The 20,393-nt window shown below is 33.6% G+C and overlaps 1 protein-coding gene across 1 annotated transcript in view; it reads right to left on the bottom strand.

The window, feature by feature from the left end:
* Positions 1-4,699: 4,699 nt before the first annotated feature.
* Positions 4,700-20,393, bottom strand: part of LOC110020154 (zinc finger CCCH domain-containing protein 36-like) — a 22,829-nt gene continuing 7,135 nt past the window's right edge. Inside the window, exons 2-5 of the mRNA XM_020718154.1 lie at positions 7,089-7,437; positions 6,730-6,956; positions 5,196-6,619; positions 4,700-4,977 (exon numbers count right to left, since the gene is read on the bottom strand). Coding sequence (XP_020573813.1) covers positions 4,948-4,977; positions 5,196-6,619; positions 6,730-6,956; positions 7,089-7,437 — 2,030 coding nt within the window. The 3' untranslated portion in view covers positions 4,700-4,947. The remainder of the gene's footprint in view (positions 4,978-5,195; positions 6,620-6,729; positions 6,957-7,088; positions 7,438-20,393) is intronic.

Here is a 20,393-nt window from a genome sequence, read left to right as displayed (position 1 = left end):
TAAGATTTCCAAATACAGGTCTAAGATGAGATTCACAATTCAATGCACACTAATCAAATTCATAGTTCAAAAATCATTCCGTTGAATAACTAATCATTCCATTTAATCACAATTTGAAATAATTATAAGATTGCTGTTAAAAAACTAAGCATCTAGGTTTTTGCATGGAGCCATTGTTATGCTCATCTAGAGCTTCTACTCTAAGGCAGTAAATAGAACCTCCTTCACAGAACATCAATAGAAATTGCTACATTTTTATACATTTTTACCTCTCTAACAACAATAGCCAAACTACATCCCAAAATCTAACTTCTATTCAAACTCCAACAATAATAGTCCAAGCTCATCAACGCCCTATCTAACCCAACAACAACCAACAATATCATCAAGTCTCATCCCTCACCTCGGCCCTGCACTCTAAACAAACTCAAGTAAACCCAAATACCTTGCCACCCGCAACTCCGACATGAGCCATTTTTTCTAACTCTTTCTTCTCTAAAAAATAAAAGTCAAAGAAACAAAGAGGTGAAAGAAAAAAAAAAGGAAAAAAAGGAAGTTTGTGTGCATTTAGTTCTCGTTGGAAATTTCCTCTTTATCGTCAACTTCATTGTCAACGCCCTCATGCAAAAAAGTATAATGCAAGGAAAGCCCCTTGCCCCAACATTTAAGTACTCATGCACATCATTTAGACATGGCAAAGACACTAATCTGCTTTTTTTTTTTTCTTTTTCTTTTTCTTTTTTGCTTCAGTATCAAAGCCCCATGCATGCTTTTTTACCATAGAAGTCTAAAAATCCATGTGCATCACCTCTACGTGCACGGGAAGGCTTCATCATGTGCACCTTTTCTTTATTTGGATAATTAAAGCTCCATACACACTTTTCAAGGTGATAGGTTTGAAAATCTGAATTGAAATTCTTAACCACTAACCAACATGATTGTTTAAGTGTGGTTAGCAAGCTTAAAACTCCCCTTAGCTACCCCTTATATGAAGGAGGTGCCAAAAAAATTACCAAAGTTTCATCTGAATGCCACTTAAAAAGAACAAAACTAAAATGATCTAATAGAATAAAATGTAATTAAATGAAAATATAAACTGCAAATCAAAGATAAATATGAACTTTTGAAAGTGGTATAAATCACTTTAAAAAATAGGATTAAACAAAAACAGGATTTGCACAAAGCTTATAGGAGACTCACAGAAAACTTAATAGTTCATTGATAAAGCAGACGAAACCTCCTCACTATTCTAAAAATTATTGAAATATAACAAGAACTAAACTTGGCAGGAAAATTAAATAAAGAGAGCGCCTATTACGCCTATTAATAAACAAAAAAAGATTTCATGTGAGGCACACAAGAGTAAAACACAGACTATGTGTGGACAAAATACACCTCTAAGAACACACAACAAGATCTAAATTGTAACACTAGGAACCGGATTTGCAATATATGCATGAAAGTAGACAGAATGTGAGCAATGATGAGATCAAAATGGACAACTATGTGTGTATTAAAACCATGTTCGCACAAATAACTAATTTCAAAAAAATTTGAATGGTGCAAATGCCTAGCGAAATGAATTTAACTCAATTACAGCACTTCAAAAATCATAGGAGCGCTTCACTCATTCGTATGTAAACTAGTGAATGTGTTAAAAGTTTGAACTCAAAGTAAAAGAATATATTGTGCATATAACAAAACAAAAACTCATTCTCACAAGAATCATGTGACCATTTTTTACAAGTGTGCAATCACCTTGAAATTTAGTAAACTCGCACTTTTAAGTTTAAATTCATCAATATATGTTGCATGCCCTACCGATAATGTAAAGTCAAATGTCTCACTTAACAAGTTAAATGCTCCGCATTACAAAGATTACAGTGTATAAAACTTGTATAAAAGAATTATTTTAAATTTTTTCTAACGCTAAAATACAACAAACTCATCAAGACATACAAGGAATCAAATGCTTAACCACAAAATTTGCTAAATATTTTATTTTGCATTTGCATAAGGCCCTCAATGCAATTTACTCATTTTGCAAAATACAAAATTCTTGATTGCAAGCCTACAAAGAAAAATCACAAGTTCAACTTCACACAACCGCTCATCTACATATGAGGGTAGAATCCTCAAGGAGTATGAGGCAACACATTTAAATGAACTCAAAGAAAACTCATCAGCTGAATCAGCTACGAATAATTGGGAAGAATGTTTAAAGCAATCAAGTACAATCATTCACATACCATTACGGTTTAGAAATTATACAACCTAATCAAAGAGGCCATTTCCAAAATCAAACTTTCAAATTGCAAATATCAATGATGAAAGCAACACAAACACCAATGATAATCGCATTGATAGAAACTCAACCATAAGAGTCAACTTTAAAAACTCATTTTTAAATATAAATTCTTTAAACATCAATGACACTCGATGATAGGGATGTTAATTAAAAATCTTAACTTGAACCCTTATTTTTAAAATGCCCCCATATCCCTATGTAAATTATTTTGAGCCATTAAAAAATTCAAAACATTTAAGAGAAACTTATCGCATTAAGCGAAGAGCAAATATTAATTTATCCTACACAATAGTTTAATAGGGCTAGAAGGTTTAAGGTCAAGCACAGATTTATGGCCACCCTTAAAAATTTCATGCCAGTAAGAATGTAGTATGTGCTCTCTAATTGAGTGATTTTGCCACCACATAATACCACAAAAATATATATTTATGATCAAGGCTCTGTGATAAGGTAGTTCGTCAGAAAATGTACCATCAAATTATAATCAAAGCAAAAGCTCATGAGTTTCTTTATGGCCCAATTCCCTCAGAGGTGAAACATAGAGTGCATTTGATAAGTCACATAACCTTCTAAAGACAAGTTAGAATTGTCCCCTTAGACAAGCATCCACCCCATGCTTATAAGGTCACATTGAATGAGTTACTAACTTGGTCAAGTTCTTCATCACTGTCAAAACTAGTAATGGTAAAGTACACCTATCCTAAAATCAAATCATTATTATTATACGCTAAGCATTTAGTGCACAATGACTACCCTCAATCAAACTTTTTCTTCCATGGACGAAATTGATAATTAACTAATAGGGTCTTAAACCTATGAGGAACACAGGTACGGATCATAAAGCCCTCGTTGGGTTATATATTATTTAAAATATAATGTTTTTCAAAATTTTGACGTAAAATATAACTCTCAAAAAAGAGTAGGCGCGAATTTAGAATCTCACATTCACAGACTTACAAGAGGGCATGGAGTCACAAGATCAATAACAACGATGCTAGACTAAGCTTTAAGCTAAGTCAAGGGACAAAAATGTTGAACCAATAAAAAAAAAACAAACCCAATCTCGTAGCACAATCAATAAACCATACAAGTAGAAAGAGTTTAGATGATCATAAAACACAATCTATTTTCATAAAGAACAACATACCAATGATTCGAATAAAAAGTAAAAAATACAATTTCTAACAAAAGTTAAATCAACTAAAATTAATTCAAAGTGTAGATTGTCAATTTGCTTACTCAATGCAAATCTCTTGTTTCTAATGAATATTAATTTTGAGGTTTGCATCAAAAATGTGTCTAAAAAAATTGCACACAAGTAGGCTTAAATTTTAATCAAATATCTCAAAATAGATAATTTATTATGATATAAACAATTTAACCGAACAGCTCTAGCAAGGTAATGGCCATGAGTTCTTCCTTAGTCATATCATGTCTATTGGCATTGAAATTCTTAAGAAACCAGAAAACATTGTAAATCCTGGCACTTCTATTAGCAACCATAACCTGAACTAATGAACCTTGGAAGTATTAACAAAAAGAAATATGTGAGACAACATAATAGACTAGATGTTCCTTCCAGTTTGAGAAAAGTCAAACGAACTAGGTCTCTTTATTTCTGTAAAATTTTCATGACTCGATGTTTGAGAATTTCCATTTACAGTGAAAAGCACACAATGAACTATCTAAATGTTAAAAAAAATAAATGAAACTATCTGAAAACTAAGATCTTAGTAAGTTTTTCTCTAAAATGAATCGGTATTGTTCGATTCATGATTGTGATGTACTCTTTAACTTGCAGAACATAGCCAGTAAATGAATGCTTTCTTGTTCTCTTCTTGATTGTCAAGTAACCTTAAATGCTAATGAGAAATTAACTCCAAAATGTCCATATTGCCCTACTTTAAATCAGTCAAATGCTGCATGCATGCAATCTGATGGATCTACTGATTGCGATGGATGCTAAGGAAATACAACTTCTTATAATAGATAGCACTGTACATCTCAGTATTACATTAAAAGTGGAGAAACCAGGAAAGTAAGCAGGGTCTATCCAATGATCCACATTCATAGAAAATCCCTATATGATTGGAGCAAACTATCCCCATATATTATGACCTGAGGACATGCTGCATGTATGCAGAAAACAGGAAATAAGGAAGATGCACAAATGTTAATGATCGATAAACGTAGGCTGGTATAATGAAGTACAGATGAATTATTAAACAGCTGGAAGGTCTAAACTAAAAAGCAAAAATACAATACCTCAAAATCATAAGGACTGGATCATAACTACCAAAATAAATCTGGTTACATGCCTTCAGAGTTCTATTCTCAAGTACATAAATTATGGCATGCAAATAAAGAAAAAAAACTCCACGGAAAGGAATATTGTCATTAAAAAACTTAATCACAATCACATTATATTATCTTATCACCTGGGGGGTCACAGAACAACTATGGAAATGAATAGCTTTCGACAAACTTTGCAGCATACATTAAAAGGAAACTAAAATGCAAAGAGAACGTTTTAGCATACCCAGGTAAGATGTTTCTCTTAGCCACACCAGCTACTTTACAAAATTAGAAACATGTAGGTACTCCGCGCTATGTTTTAATTCATTGAGTTCATCAGACTCTCACGAATTGGCATGCTTTTGTGCATAGCCCTACAAAAGGAAACATTAATGCAAGTCAGAGACAGAAAATAAGATTCTCTAAAAAATGCAACATCAATCTAATTTTCACTTTTTTTTTTTTCAATTTCTAGAAGCTAGAAAAGGAAACACAAATGCAAGTCAGAGACAGAAAACAAGATTATCTAAAAAATGTAACATCAATCTTAATTTTCACTTTGTTTTTTAACTTCTAGAAGCTAGCCACTTACATCAACAAGTTTCAAAATTTTTTGTCTAGATGATGCCAGATACTGGTTTATTGCTTCTTGCGTACTAGGGATTTGATGGGAATGTAATGCACTCAGAACCTTTTCAACTGATTTCTTAACTACTGTTTTGTGGGCATCTTTACTTAACTGTCCTTCTCTCCACCATGGCTTTAACAATTCCTTCACGAAATCAACTAAAGCAGTATGAAAAATTTTCAATGCTTTAGATTCCTTGATATTCCTGCCCTTGTCAATAGCTTTCCATTCGGCGCCAAGCTCTGCATCTTTGTTATCTGACCTTTCAACCAAACGATCAGAATTCCATGTTTTTTCATTGTTAAGAAGAGAATTGTTTCTCCCCTCTAATTTGATAGATGTAAAAAATTCATCTTGAGCACTAGAATCATGCAAAGATACATTCCTAGACGGCATTCCATCCCAAGAAATAGCATTTTCAGTTTTTGTTGGCAGAAATGATGAATTTTGAAAGGGAGTTATTTGAGAAGTCTGGAAATAATCTCTATCATTGGCAGTTGCAGGCTCAATGCTATCAAGAATCGGGTCATATTGACTAGGAGAAGATGTACTTTTAGTCGCAATAGCCAAAGAAGATCGAAAAGGTTGGGATGGCTCCCAAGCATCATATTGGATTTTAGTTGTTTGCCTCAATGTCAGATCACCAGAAATATTGTGATGTATCTTATTTCTTAATTCAGGCTGTGAGAGGTAAGGGGAAGAATCTCTGGTAAGGGAGATAGACCCAGAGCTATGGTATCTTCTATGAAGATCTAAAAAACTATGGCCCTCAACATACTCAGTATTTCGAGTGGAGCCAGAAGCAGGTGATGGTCCTGCCCGAGAAAGCATGTAATCCATTTGTGGAAGTTGAAAAGAACTACCCAGACCTGAACTTAGAGAACCCGCAAAACCATGTGAATCGTAAGATTCTTGCTTTAGGAAATGGCTCTGTGTGCTTCTAATAGCATTGCCTTCCGTTCTTCCATATGCAGGTGGACTATTGTTATTATGCTGCAGAATGGATGATATAGAGGAACTACCTGGGTAGTGTTTAGGATCAGAAACAAATGCATCTGCTGGATGAGTTCTTCCAGAAATTGTTCTTTCATATGGAGAGTCATTCATGCTGATTTCATTAAGTGCTTTACCTTCAGTCAGGTGTCTTCTGGATAAGAAAGCATCATCAGACTGCCTCTCAACATTGGATTCAAAATGGCCCATTTTACCAATAGGTTTCTTGTATTCTTCCTGTGTGGAAGTGTGGCCAGGAGATGTGACATGGCTTCCTGTACCATATGTCCTAACAAGTGCTCTGTTTAAAAGAGAATTACATCCCGAAGAACCCTTAGGATTGGATTCTAAGAGTTCAGAAGATACTTTTGATCTTTCATTTATTTCATCTGAACCTAAAAGACAATCATAGATTAGTTCCTCGCTGCCCGTGTTTTTTAGATTTTTAGGCATATTTAGTCTATTCTTCAATAGAAAATGAAAATGACTATTTAATTCCTTATACCTGTAGTGGCCAGAGAATCTGCTGACCTGTTACTTCCAGCTGTATCTTCTATGGTCTGCTGCTCAATTTTATTTACTCCATCTTTTTGGTGAAGAAATTTGCATGAATTCCCCTTGATGCACCAGCCTCTAGCATAAAATACACAAATACCTGCAAGTCTTTTGTTCGTTCTGTCAGGTTCAGAACCTGGAGACGAGCTTCTAGGCCTCCGCCGTGGACTATGGCCACTGTAGAACGACTATAGTTTTAGCTTAGACAAAAATCAGCAAAAGAAACATTGACAACATGACAGAAACAAGAAAGAAATTTTGATTTTTCACAGTAATCTCTCAACATGGAAAATGGCATTATTGACTTACCATGTGAAGATCAAGTCCTCTAAAACCTGTGAATTGGTTTTTTCATGGAGATGTGACTCTCCTTTTTCTGAAACATTATTTTTTACTATCTTAGATTCATTTATTACACCATCTTCAACAGATGAATCATTTTTCTGAAGTTGCAGGGATCCAGAATTATCAGAACCAAGTAAGTGATGACTTTCTTGAGTTTCCAAGCAGTTATTATTCACATGCACTGGCGATTCCTTAGTGATTTCCTTATCTAATTGAATTCCCTTACATGTCTCGCTTAACAAAATTTCTGGAATTCCATTTTCTTCAGATTTGATGTGTTCAGAAACTACAGTAGAAAAGCCAGCGCCCACACCTGTAGCATTGAAATCCTTCATATTAGTTGAGAACATCTTAGAATGATCATATGCATGATGTTTCTCAGCATTCCAATCCCTAACTGTAAAAGAGAGTGAATTCGGATTTTTATCAAGCACTTCAAATTTCACTATCTTAAGCAAATCTACAAAATTTGAAGAATAACGGATGAAAAAGAAAAGACTTCCACGTCATAAAATTAGGTTCACCACAGCCAATCACAACATAAAAGCAAGGATTTGAATTTTGGCTTGAGTTGAATATAAGTGGACTTGAAACTTTAAGTCAACTTTTAAGCTGACTCAAGCCTATAATATTTTTTAAAGGTATCAAAAAAATTTCAAGCTATGAAATCATATACATACAAAAAAATATTTATATATAAATATACACCAGCAAGACACATGCATAAACTTAGGACAATGAATAAATAAATGCACAGATAAAAATCATATAACTTGGTAGCCTAAATATAAATAGATACATAAATATGTGTGAATATGCATAATTACACATGCTTAATAAACACTCATTCTTAAATTTGTCTATAGACTTTTGTCCTCCAAGGATAAGAATGATCGTTCTCCACTTTTTTTATAAATACTGCTTGTTATGGTTCACAAACTGAAGAGGACAAACATCAAGTACTACATGAAAATTAACTATAGTCAAGTTTCATAAATTCTTAAAATAATTTAATCACAAATCAAGAAAATGTGAAAAATAAGGCTCATTGAGCAAAAGATAAAACTTCCTAATGAAAAATTTAATTTTATACATGTATTTTATCAATCAAAACTATCAAATATACTCAATATCACAAGAAACCTATGTATTTAAATTCAAGCAATTTGGAAAATTACAAATTGACAGTGCATTTACCTTCATCTGCAATTGGAGCCATCCATTGATAAAATCTCAAAGCTTGATGATAAAATAATCTTAAAATTCTTAATATTCCTTTATCTTATAATTTGAAGGTTTTGACATTGAAATTTTCATGGAAGGAGAATACCTATGATAGGAAAAAGACTGCTTTCATTGAGATTAGGGCAAATGCAACTTCACCAACACAAAACAGCATGACCCAAATACAAAAAAGACAAACACTTACAATTTGACAGATAAGTGATCTCTTTCAAACCATAACCCTAAAATTCAAGAAAATAATCACACATAATCTAACCTTAAACATATTAAGCCCTATTTCTATCCCACAATAATAACAAACAAATGACTAAATAGTCATTTTAGTATGTCTAACATAAGTCTTCAAATTATTTTGGCAAGTTTGACATCGACTCAGTGAAGCACAAGGTGGGTGGTGTCATAGGCATCGGTCTAACATTAGTTCCCTCCCAAAAGACATCCTGTCCTCAAAGTGTAAGAGAGGACTCCTACAAAATCAAGTTGTATGGCTCCAACTCATAAACCGACTTGAATCTGGCTCTCGCCGTCAGCACTTGACTGAAATAAGTGATGGGTCGTTCACACTGCATGAGGATTGCACCTAACCCATAGCCTGAGACAGCCATCTCAACAATGAATGGTTGGTTATAATCAAGCACCGCCAACGCTAGTACACTTGTCATGGCCTTCTTTAACTTCTCAAAAGCCTGAGCAGCAACTTTGCCCCACTAAAAGCTATCCTTCATCAATTGCTCCGTTAACAGCCACGCAATCAAAATGTTACCCCTCACGAAATCCTGCTAGCATCCTGTAAGTCCCAAAAATCCTCCCAACCCCTTCAATGTTTTAGGTAGTGGCCAATTGAATATAGCAGCTACCTTCAATGGATTTTTCGACACCACGAGTGTCGTCAACACCTTCAAATGGTTAATGTGGCCTCCCAAGAAAAGTAGGAATAGCATCTCAAATTTCTCCTTATAATCCATGGACCCCTCCTGGACCAATGCAAAAAATTGCTCGTGTAATTCCCTTCTCGATGATTCTGAAACGCTCCAACAATCGGTCTATGAATTATCCCCACATTTTGATTGGTTGGTGTTCTCTCCATTGACACCACGTTAGAGCCTTCTTCCAAACATAGGACCACCGTCATCAATTTTTCTTCCTTTATCGGCGCATTAACAGCAAAGTATCTATCCATAAGATAAATCCAACTATAGCATCCTTTCCTTCAGAGATTAACATCTTTAGTTTCCTTATGTGTGAGTCTCCTCCCTAATATCCTAGACTGAAGCTCATTCCACACATGAAATAGGGATTGGGTTTCCTTTCTCGACCCATATTAATTTTCCTTCTTCCATAAGTATGGATCACCTCATAATCAGTTTATCCATCCCCATAGGCTCGTGAATCGTCCTCGGCCCGGAAGGCTGCCTCGACAAAAGACACTGGCGAGGTTGGATGCAACCCTGCGTTGAGATCCTACCCACTATGGATCCTTATTCCAGGCTAAATCCTTCAAATCAATCTTCTCCAGTCCTAAAACATATGTTGTCTCATTCTGCATCTTATTGTTGGTTTCAAACTATAGATGTCATGTAATTCCCTCCATATACTGTCGCTTCAATCTGTTCTGACTCCTTCACTCGATCTTACCTGCTTTCATTTGTTTCAGTCGTCTGACGGTCGCACTATTCCTTCCAAGTGCCACCGCTCAAGTACGCTCAATCTCGCGGCTCCAGATTCGCCTAAGGTAGCAACAGTGTCTTTATCTTGTGCAAATCCTTCAAATTGTTGCCGGCCGCGTCTGCTCCAGACGCCATCTCTCAATCCAGCAGCTAGCAACAATAAGTTTGCATGAAATTCCACAATCTTCATTTTTTCCATAAACATAAATCTTCCCTCCATGGACTTACACCACCCTCCATGGCTACAAAATGTCTGATTTGGCTCAAATCTCCCTCTAATTTCTCCTCCAAAGCATCTACTTTCTTGGTTGACATTACCCTCAGGACGGTTTTTATCATGAAAGCAAAAATCCTAAATCAAGACTGTATCGCTAGGTTCGGTCATGAAGGAGACATGTAATTGTAAAATGGTGAAGAGAAGGGGAAGACGTTGCTCAATCGATTCAGTTGCGATATGCAAAAATTCTATACGCTGCAATCATATCATTGGCTTCTCAGATAGCTTGTTATGTATCGTGAGGTTCAATCACGCAACGTCAAATTCCTTTACGCTGCAATCCCGATGGCAAGATTTGGAGCGGAACTTCTGTAAGTCATGATCCTATCATTAACTTCTACGCTAGAACATGACTGCGGCGTGAGGTTCGGTCAGGCGATACGAATCTTGCACGTTGCGATCCTGATCGGAAGTTTCGGTCATGAAGGTGGCATGGAACTCTTGCACGTTGTGATACTGTCATTGGCTTCCATTAAATTTCAAATGCTCATATATTAATTTGATAAGAAAGAGATAGTTTCCACAAAGATTAGGGCAAACAGAATATTTTACTTCATCAAAACAAAACAGCACAACACAAATATATTAAGATAAACACCTATTTGAGAGGTAGGCGATCTCTCACAAACCTTAACCCTAAGATTCAAGACAACACTCCACACATAATCTAACATAAATATTTTAGGTCATATTTATACCCCACAATAATAACTAAATGACTAAATTGTCATTTTAGTCTTATGCCTAACATAAGTCTTCAAACCATTGTCTTATGCATCTCCTCCATGTGTGTGTGTGTGTGTGTGTGTGTGTGTGTGTGTGTGATGAATTTTTCACCATCCAAGAGGAAAATATAATTTATCATTGTACTTTCATTTTTTAATATATTGCTTTTTGTGATTTCTAAAATCAAAATCACACTACTGATAATGATCTCTAAGATGATAGTTATTTGGTCGAGTTACATGAATTTTCATAATCTAACCACTCATTGAGTATGTGAAAATAGCAACAATGATCAAATGATAAATAGAAGCCTACCTAAATAAACATTTTTTTTACCCATGCATTGCCTGAAGAAATAAAAAACAATTGTACTCTAACTATCTTCAATAATATATGTGTCTGAAAGTTTAAAAACATTGAAATTGAAGTTAACATTTTCATTGTGTAGAGCCCAGAATCACATTTGAGTGACGAGAGGGTTGTAAATTTCAAAGCTATATATATGCCCATTAAACCTTAAAAACTCTGGATTTAGTTATATTAACCAAGTTCTGCCTTTTAAAAACACCATATCTCCTTCTCATGGATTAAACTAAAATCCACTTAATAAAGAAGAGCTAAATCGATAGACTATTCCAAAAATAGAAAAAATTATGATGTATTAAATTGGAACTTTTGATTTTAAAACAAAATCTGCTATTAAAATTGTAGAACAATCCGTTACCATACATGGAGCTGAAAAAGTTGAATCTTTATTATGAAAGGATGACTTATACAGTTATTTTCATAATTATAAGTATATTCATATAAAATTATTGAAATAGCATTTGAACCCCAAACTTTTAGAGGATTAAATGCTTCTACTTTAGCATATTTGGGCGATGGTAGATGCTTAAATTGGACGGAAGCTTTAATGGGAGTATTAGAAATTGGTTTATATCATAGACCAATTCATTTTATTACTTATCCAAATTTAAATTTCTTTTACTGATGCTAATCTATTTGTAGTAACAAAATTACAACAGTAAATGCATGGTTAAGATTTTTTATAAAAATCTAAAACTATTGTTACAAGATTCATTTCAAAACAATAAATGTGCTATGTCCAAATATAAAAAAAATAGCTCAACCTACTAATAAACTTGCATCCAATATAGCTTCTAATCAAGTTGTAAAATGGAAAGAAATTTCATTTCTAGAATGATGGACTACACCACTAGGTGTTACTCCAAAATCTTTAATTAACCAAGAAATAGAACAAATAATTTAAAGTGAAGATGGGGATGTAGAGGTTAGGTTCAATCCTCGAAGATCTATATCTTTAGCTAGAATCTCTATTTTCTACATTTCTTCCTTCATTCTCTTCAATTTCTGAGAACATGTAAAATAAATAAATAATTAATGAATCCATAACAAATGCACTTAATTTTCATCAACTCCTACATTTAGTCCGAGATAATGCATCTCTAACACCCTCACAAATGAATTTTAGTTTCAAACGACTTGTGAATTCGGAAGCACTGTTAGAGCTATTGTACTCCGTAATTATCAATCCCTTAAGTATTCTCGATTTCGAGAATGGTATAAGCAAATTATTGATAAAGATAAAATAAAAAAAGATGAATTGTATTTTAAAATTATGGCAGAGAGAAATCATAAAGACAAAGTTACCATCCCTTTTGCTATTTGATTTGTTACATAATATATTAAAACTATGAAAATTATATGATATCTAGATAATGAAAAATTAATCAAGAAGAATCTGTTGATTCTATTTATCCTCCTTCTAAATGATGAAAACCTTGATCTTTCAATCTTTAGAAAAATAAATGTTGATATCTAAGCACTAAAAGAACTTACTCTAATAATTAAACAATTAAAATTTTTAAATAGTGAGCTGCAGATTATTACATACCATCTTTTTCGAATAGAGAATAAAATTGACCAATTACAACAATCTATTAAAAAATTAAAAAAAAAAACATGAAATAAATAATCCCAAAGAAACTAAAGAAGAAGCTTTAGCACCAAAAACATTAATTACAAAAAGCTTACTTCTCCAGCCTAACCCTACTTTTAATTATAATTTTAGCTCAACTAAACAAGACTTCGAAGAACTTATACAAAAAATTCAAATCTTCACCAATTATTATCTTAGATGAAACATCCTTGTCTATTTCAGACCAATAAAATTCTACATCTGAAAATGAAGTAGAATAGATTCAAGCCACTTTTCATACATTTTAAATCAAGCCCTCTTCTTTAAAAATTAATAAATTAAAACATCCTTATAACCCTTAAATCGTTATTACTACAATAAAACTACTCCTTTAGACAAACTTCATGAAGAAAAAGTGTCATAATATCAACATCAATATGATGTTTCCCGTATATATAACTTTTTTTTTATCAACAAATTAGAGAAATTATTCATAAGATGTTAATTTATGCAATTGCAGCTCAATCCAGACAAAATACTGCTCCTAAAGTTGCTAGGATGATTACCTGCGGTTTTACTGCATATTATAGAGTTGGATAATTTTATGATTGAAGAGCAAAAGTGTGATCTCTTGAGTGAAGTTAAATTAGAGGATGTTACTCCACCAAACACTGAAACAGTCTGTCATTTAGTAATTAATATTTTAGAATATTTTACTGATCCTACAAAAACTGAGATTTCCAAACTCTATCACACTTTCACTAGTACAAATATTTTTTCTTAGGAAAAGTAATAAATTTGCAAGAAATAAATCATAATTATTGGAAACAAAAATTTATAGAACATCCTAAACTTTTTTTTTAACGTGGTAAAAAAATATGAGGAACCAAGAAATGCATACCATCATATATGAATATCTTACATATCAAAGAATTATCAATGTTTGTGTTCATCTATTATGAAAGAAGAAAACCAAGCCTTGTTATAAATTAGAAATCCTTAAATAAAATTTTAAAATAGATAAGATATCCTATCCCTAACAAAAAAGAATGTTTAATCGTTTGCATAATGCTATCCATTTTTCTAAAGTTTATCTTAAATCAAGACAATGGCAAATCCAAATAAAAAAGAAGATTGTAATAAGATGGTTTACTATTCAATTCGGGCACTACAAATGGAATGTTTTATAGTTCGGACTTAAAATTGCACCCTCTGAATTTCAAAAAATAAAGAATGGCATCTTTAAACCTTACTCTTATTGTATATATTAACAATGTTCTGATCTTTTCTAATATTGTAGAAGAACATTTCAAACATATTAATGCATTTAAATGGTTAGCTTGTAAAAATGTAATAGTTATCTCCAAACCAAAAATTAAATTATTCCAAATAAAAAACTGTTTTTTAAACTATAACATTTCTAATTCCTCCATAATTCCTATTAATCAAAATATAAAATTTGCTAAAAAATTTCTTGATGTTATTACAGATAAAAAACAATTACAATGACTTTTAGTTTAGGAGCCCTAAATCATGTTGTTGATTTTTATAAAAATCTTGCCCAATACTTAGTATCTCTTTGACAGGCTTAAGAAAAACGCACCGTCTTCGTCTCTTATTCATACTCAAGCAGCTCAAAAAATTAAGTAAAAAACCTACCATATATTAATTTAGCTAATCCTACTAATTTTAAAATTTTCAAGACAAATGCTTCAAATTTTGGGTATGGTGGTATATACTAGAACAAAAATCATCCCCTTCTTCTCGTGAAGAACTAGTTAGACTTATATCAGATCGATGTAATTCTACCCAATCTAAATATTCTACAATTAAGCAAGAAATGTTTGCCACCATTAAATCCATTTACAAATTTTAAGATGATCTTTCAGAAGTCAAGTTCCTCGTACGAATAGATTGTAGCGTCGCAAAATTCATTACTTTTAAATATGTCAAAAAGTTAGATAATAAACAGTCTTTTTGCTTCATGGTAAGCTCAATTATTATTTTTTATTATTTTTTAATTGAATACATCAAGGGAGAATCAAACTCCCTTCCCAATTTTCTAACAAGAATTTTTTTGCGGAGATACTTAGTGGTGGATCACCCCCAAAAGAAAAGGGCCTATGGCCCCTCCTAATTATTCTTCTTGAGGAGGCTCGGCATTGGTTATCTTTGTGGATCATCACAAAATGAATCTACAGGAGAATGTTCCTCCTCCCAATCTATGAAACCCCAATTCAATCTCAAATCTTATACAAAAATTATTGAATTTGAACCAATCATCTATGCTAAAGTTGTTACTTCTCATATAATAGATATTAATGGAGACAATTATCATATTTCTTCTCCATGGACAATCCTTAAAATATATCATGAAAACATCTTGATTCCTCACGATAGAAATATTTATAAAGTCATTCTAATTTCTTTAAAATTTGTTGAAATTCAACACAATTTCAATGAATTAAACAAATTCATTACTTATAGTAAAGTAACTATCCATCGTGTTCTCCATTATAAATAATATGGACTTACTCCATATCAAGTTAAACCAGTTTGAGTATAAAGCCCTAAAATCTAGTTATCAAAGAACAATTTCATTTTACCATTGGACATATATAGAAGTCGTGAATAAAACTGCTTATGTTCTTAATCCTTGAAGGAACCACTCATGCATGTTTGTAATGATCACGAAAATCTTATCTAATGATAAACCCCGTCAGTTCTACCAATAGTGAAATAATTATGGGGCAATAACTCAAATTTTTCCTGCTTCAATTAAATCAAAATAAACATAATAATTAGAAACTTCTACTCATATTTTAAAATTATCACTGAAGCTTTACTTGATGGCTAAGCAGAATTCTTCCTTTTTACTCTACCAAATTTAGTAAATTTTATCATTGAATTTAGAGAACCAACATGATTCATTAAATCGTCAATGTTTATTCAAAAATTTTGCAGACAAATAGTGGACACAATTAAAGCAGATAAAAAAACTTAAATCTATCGATAAACTAATTATGATGAACAAGGAAAGCCTATCAAAAACTCCTTAAAAAGAAGAAATTAAGCTAAGAATATAGAATCAGATTGCAGAAGTATTTTCTAATGAAAAATTGACTCGAGATGATAAGACATTAGTAATCAATGAAAATATGTCAGATAATTGCGAACACAAACACTAATTCAAAAATCTCATTATTTCAAAAGATGAATACATAGGCAATCACTTTAAAAGCAACCCCTACCACTAGCAAGATCAATACCAATCAGTGATGCTTTCCAACTCAATATTCCGGCACCAAAAAAAAAATCAAGTGCCTTAACTTTTCCATATCATTCTGCAAAAAAAAGAGATCATGTGGCTATACTTTCCAATCCATTAAGAAAGGAATTTATTGATTATCCTATTAATTATAATTAGTTTTATGTTTTGAAGTATGGTTATCTCGTCAATTTATAAATAGACAATAACTATGAATAATAGTGTGCAAGTTTTGAAAGCATATGTGGTTTCAGTGTTGAGCCTTTGTCTAGTGTCCTATAAGTTTTTAATTCTTAATTCAAGTACTGTTTAGTATTGTTATCCCTGTGATAGTTGTTATTTTCTTATCTAAAGAAGGGGGGCTGGATTTGAAGAGTATAAAAAGAGGCTTGAATCTTTTCTACTTCCACTTCATTTTCATCTTTATATATAAAAAAAGAAACAGATACAATGTGTGGGAGAGCCCAAACATGGCACCCTGTCCACACAAAATACCACAAAAGATTTCAAAACTAGAAAAAACAGAAAATACATTAGAATCTAAAATAAAAAACCTAACAGTGCCGAAATAATAGTATCACGTGGCTAGAGAGCGACCCAATTTAGTCTTGCCTCTGCCTCTAGTTTTAGGGAATGAGCAAGCTAATAAGTTGGTAAGATGATTGTCATTACCAGTAGTAATAAAAGTATCATTCAATATGTTCCTGAGTTGGAGTTGGCCTCCATTCTTCTTCTTCCTCCTGGAATAGACTTGTCATTCATCATTCGAATAATCAGTCTAATGGGGTGGTAGAGCTGAAGCAGGAATACCAACGGTAATACCCACAATAGGTTCTAGTATATGCGAAGTATGAGTTCCCACTTCACCGGATACTTACTAAAGAAGTGGAGCTACGAGGCTCTCCTGATTATCAGTCTGAATACTATCATTTGTAGGTAATAGTCCATCAATATTGTTTTCTATGGGGTTTGAAGGTGTCAGCATCACATCACTCGCAGTAACAGCAACGACAGGGGCAAGAGAATCAGACATCAAAATTTGTCATGCGGTAGCTTTCTCTCCAAGTGGTACAGATATATCCTTAGAACCATCCTTATTCACTTGATCTTTAGATTTCAAATTAGGGTGAAACTTATGATATTTATCAAGAGTATGCCCAAGCATCTTACAATGAGAACAATAAGAAGTTCTATGTTTCATGACGATTTGTTGCCAATATCCATTATGCATTGTGTCCAACCAGACTTCAGTAACATCAGGCAAAGTAATATCTCTATCCAAAAGTATTTTGGTAACAGAAGATTTGGTAAGGTTGAAAGTGGGTAGATCTAGCTTTATAGGGTCCCCAAGTATGACACCAATAGAGTAGAGAACCTGATGATGAAAAAAATGCAGCTTGATAGACTAAATCTTACCGGTACAGTAGGAGATTCATGATTGGGGTCAAAATCAGGAGACCACTTGAGTAGCTTCATTGGTTTACCAGCAATGTTAAGATATTTTTTGGAGAAAATACGAGTGTAGTCTTCAGGCACAGTTAACTGAATCAAAACATGTCTCCCATCCATGAACCTCACTTTCCACTTTCCTGCTAATTTGAGATCATCAAAACTTTTCCTGATAACTATATTAAAAAAGCCCAAGGGCGTTATTAAAGAGAAAATTGTACATATAGGTTGTATGAGTGGGTCCAAATAGGCACCCAACCCACACGGTACAACACACAAAAAATTTAAAAAAGAGATGGTACATAAAAGATCAATCGTGACAACCCAATTTATTTGTGCCTCTGCCTCTAGCTTTTGGAAGTGAACCAGCTAACAAATTTGTGAGGTACGTACCATTACTCGAAGTAACCAAGTATCATCCATTAGATTTCTTAGCTCAAGTAAATCTTCATTCTTCTTCCTCCTGGAAGTGTAAATCTGTCATTCCTCATTCGAAGATTATTGATCATTCGGATGAGGTGGTAGAGTTGTAGTAGAAAGATTGCCAACAATTGTACCCATAATAGATTCTAGCGTATCTAAAGTATGAGTAGTCACCCAACACCGGATACTTCCTGAAGATGGAGAGCTGCAAGGTTCTCCTGTTTATCAGTCTGAACACTATCCTTTGTAGGTAAGAATCATTTAGTATTGTTTTCAATAGGGTTTGAAAGTGTGATTGCCCAGCAGAGCCATCCAGCATCATATCAATCGCAGAAACAGTATTGTCGGGGGGGTCCACAAGGGCAATTAAATCAGATATCAAATCATGTATTGTGGTAGTTTTCTTTCCAGGTGGAACAAATATGTCCAGAGTAGTGGGATTAGACTCGTCCCTATTCACTTGATCTTTAGATTTCAAATTAGGATGGAGCTTATAGCATTTATTAAGGGAATGTCCAAACATCTTACAATGAAAACAATAAGGAGGTTTATGTTCCATGACGATTTGTTGTCAATATCCATTATGAGTTGTGCACAACCAGATTTCAGTGACATAAGGTAAAGTAATATCTCTTTCCACACATATTATGGCCACAGAAGGTCTGGTTAGGTTGAAAAAGGGTAGATCTAGCTTCATAGGGACCCCAAGTATAGTCCCAATAAAGTAAAGAACCTGATGATTGAAAAAGTGCAGCTTGAGACCAGGTAGACTAAATCTTATCGGTACAGTAGAAGTGCACATGATGATTTGTTGTCAATACCCATTATGAGTTGTGTCCAACCAGACTTCAGTGACATCAGATAAATTAATATCTCTTTCCGCAAGTATTATGACCACAAAAGGTCTGATTAGGTTAAAAATGGGTAAATCTAGCTTCATAGGGTCCCCAAGTATCGCCCCACTAGAGTAAAGAATCTGATGATTGAAAAAGTGCAGCTTAAGAGCAGGTAGACTAAATCTTACCGGTACAGTAGGAGATTCATGATTGGGGTCAAAATCAGGAGACCACTTAAGTAACTTCATTGACTTATCTGTAATGTTAAGATATTTTTTGGAGAAAATCCTAATTTAATCTTCAGTCACGGTTAATTGAATCAACACATGTCTCTCATCCATGAGTCTCACTTTCCACATTTCAGCTAGTTTGAGATCATCAAAACTTTTTCTTATAACTCCCATAGGTTGGTGCCCCCATTGAAATTTTCCAATAAGAGTGAACTTGAATTTCTCAGTCAGAGAAAAAAAAAATATTGTTTTCTCACTTTTCCTACTTGCCTTCTTAACAAAAAGGCAGTCACTTATACCATCAAACATTTATAGCTGGAGGGGAAGACAATCGCCAACTCCATCTGAGTATTACCCACCACATGAACAAAAAGGCAGTCAAATATTCAACCGAAGGAGGGAGCGCCATCAGAGCAGAAAAATCCACCTGCTATAAGATCTCGAGATAATCACGGCGAGGTGCAAAAGAAAGCGAGGTTGTCGGACGTTCGGCTCTGCTTCGCTGCTTCGAGCCCAAGGAAAAAAAGAGCCCACGCTCATGCCCAGGAACGCTACGAGAGAACGACCTTCCAAGAGGGAACAAAGGATTGCACAGCAGACGGCGTCGGCGTTGAAATGAGGGAACGAAGCGCCAAAGACGACGAAAGAAGAAACATTCGTGCTCGGTTCGAAACTGCGGAAGACGAGCCGAGATCGGGGCCGCGAACAGGTGCAGCTCGACGAAGCTCTACAAAGACGACAAAAGACGAAACAAGGAGTGAAATCCCCCTACTTCTTTGAGCGTGAAAATGTCGTAGCAGAGGCTAGAGTTCGCCGTGAGGTAAAACCCTAGCAAACCCTCCTACGAAGATCACGAATTCATATATATATATATATGTATGTATGTATATATGTATGTATGTATATATGTATGTATGTATATATGTATGTATGTATATATGTATGTATGTATATATGTATGTATGTATATATGTATGTATGTATATATGTATGTATGTATATATGTATGTATGTATATATGTATGTATGTATGTATCTATATATGTATGTATATATATGTATGTACATACATATATATGTATACATCTATATATATATACATCTATACTATATAGACAATATATACATATATGCATCTATATACATCTATATATATACATATATACATCTATGTATACATACATATATATATATATATGTATACATACA

Source organism: Phalaenopsis equestris, unplaced genomic scaffold, assembly GCF_001263595.1.
Source record: "Phalaenopsis equestris unplaced genomic scaffold, ASM126359v1 Scaffold000094, whole genome shotgun sequence".
In the NCBI taxonomy this organism is placed as follows: domain Eukaryota; kingdom Viridiplantae; phylum Streptophyta; class Magnoliopsida; order Asparagales; family Orchidaceae; genus Phalaenopsis; species Phalaenopsis equestris.
The sequence above is the reverse complement of the archived record's forward strand: the minus strand, read 5'-3'. Positions and strand labels throughout refer to the sequence as shown.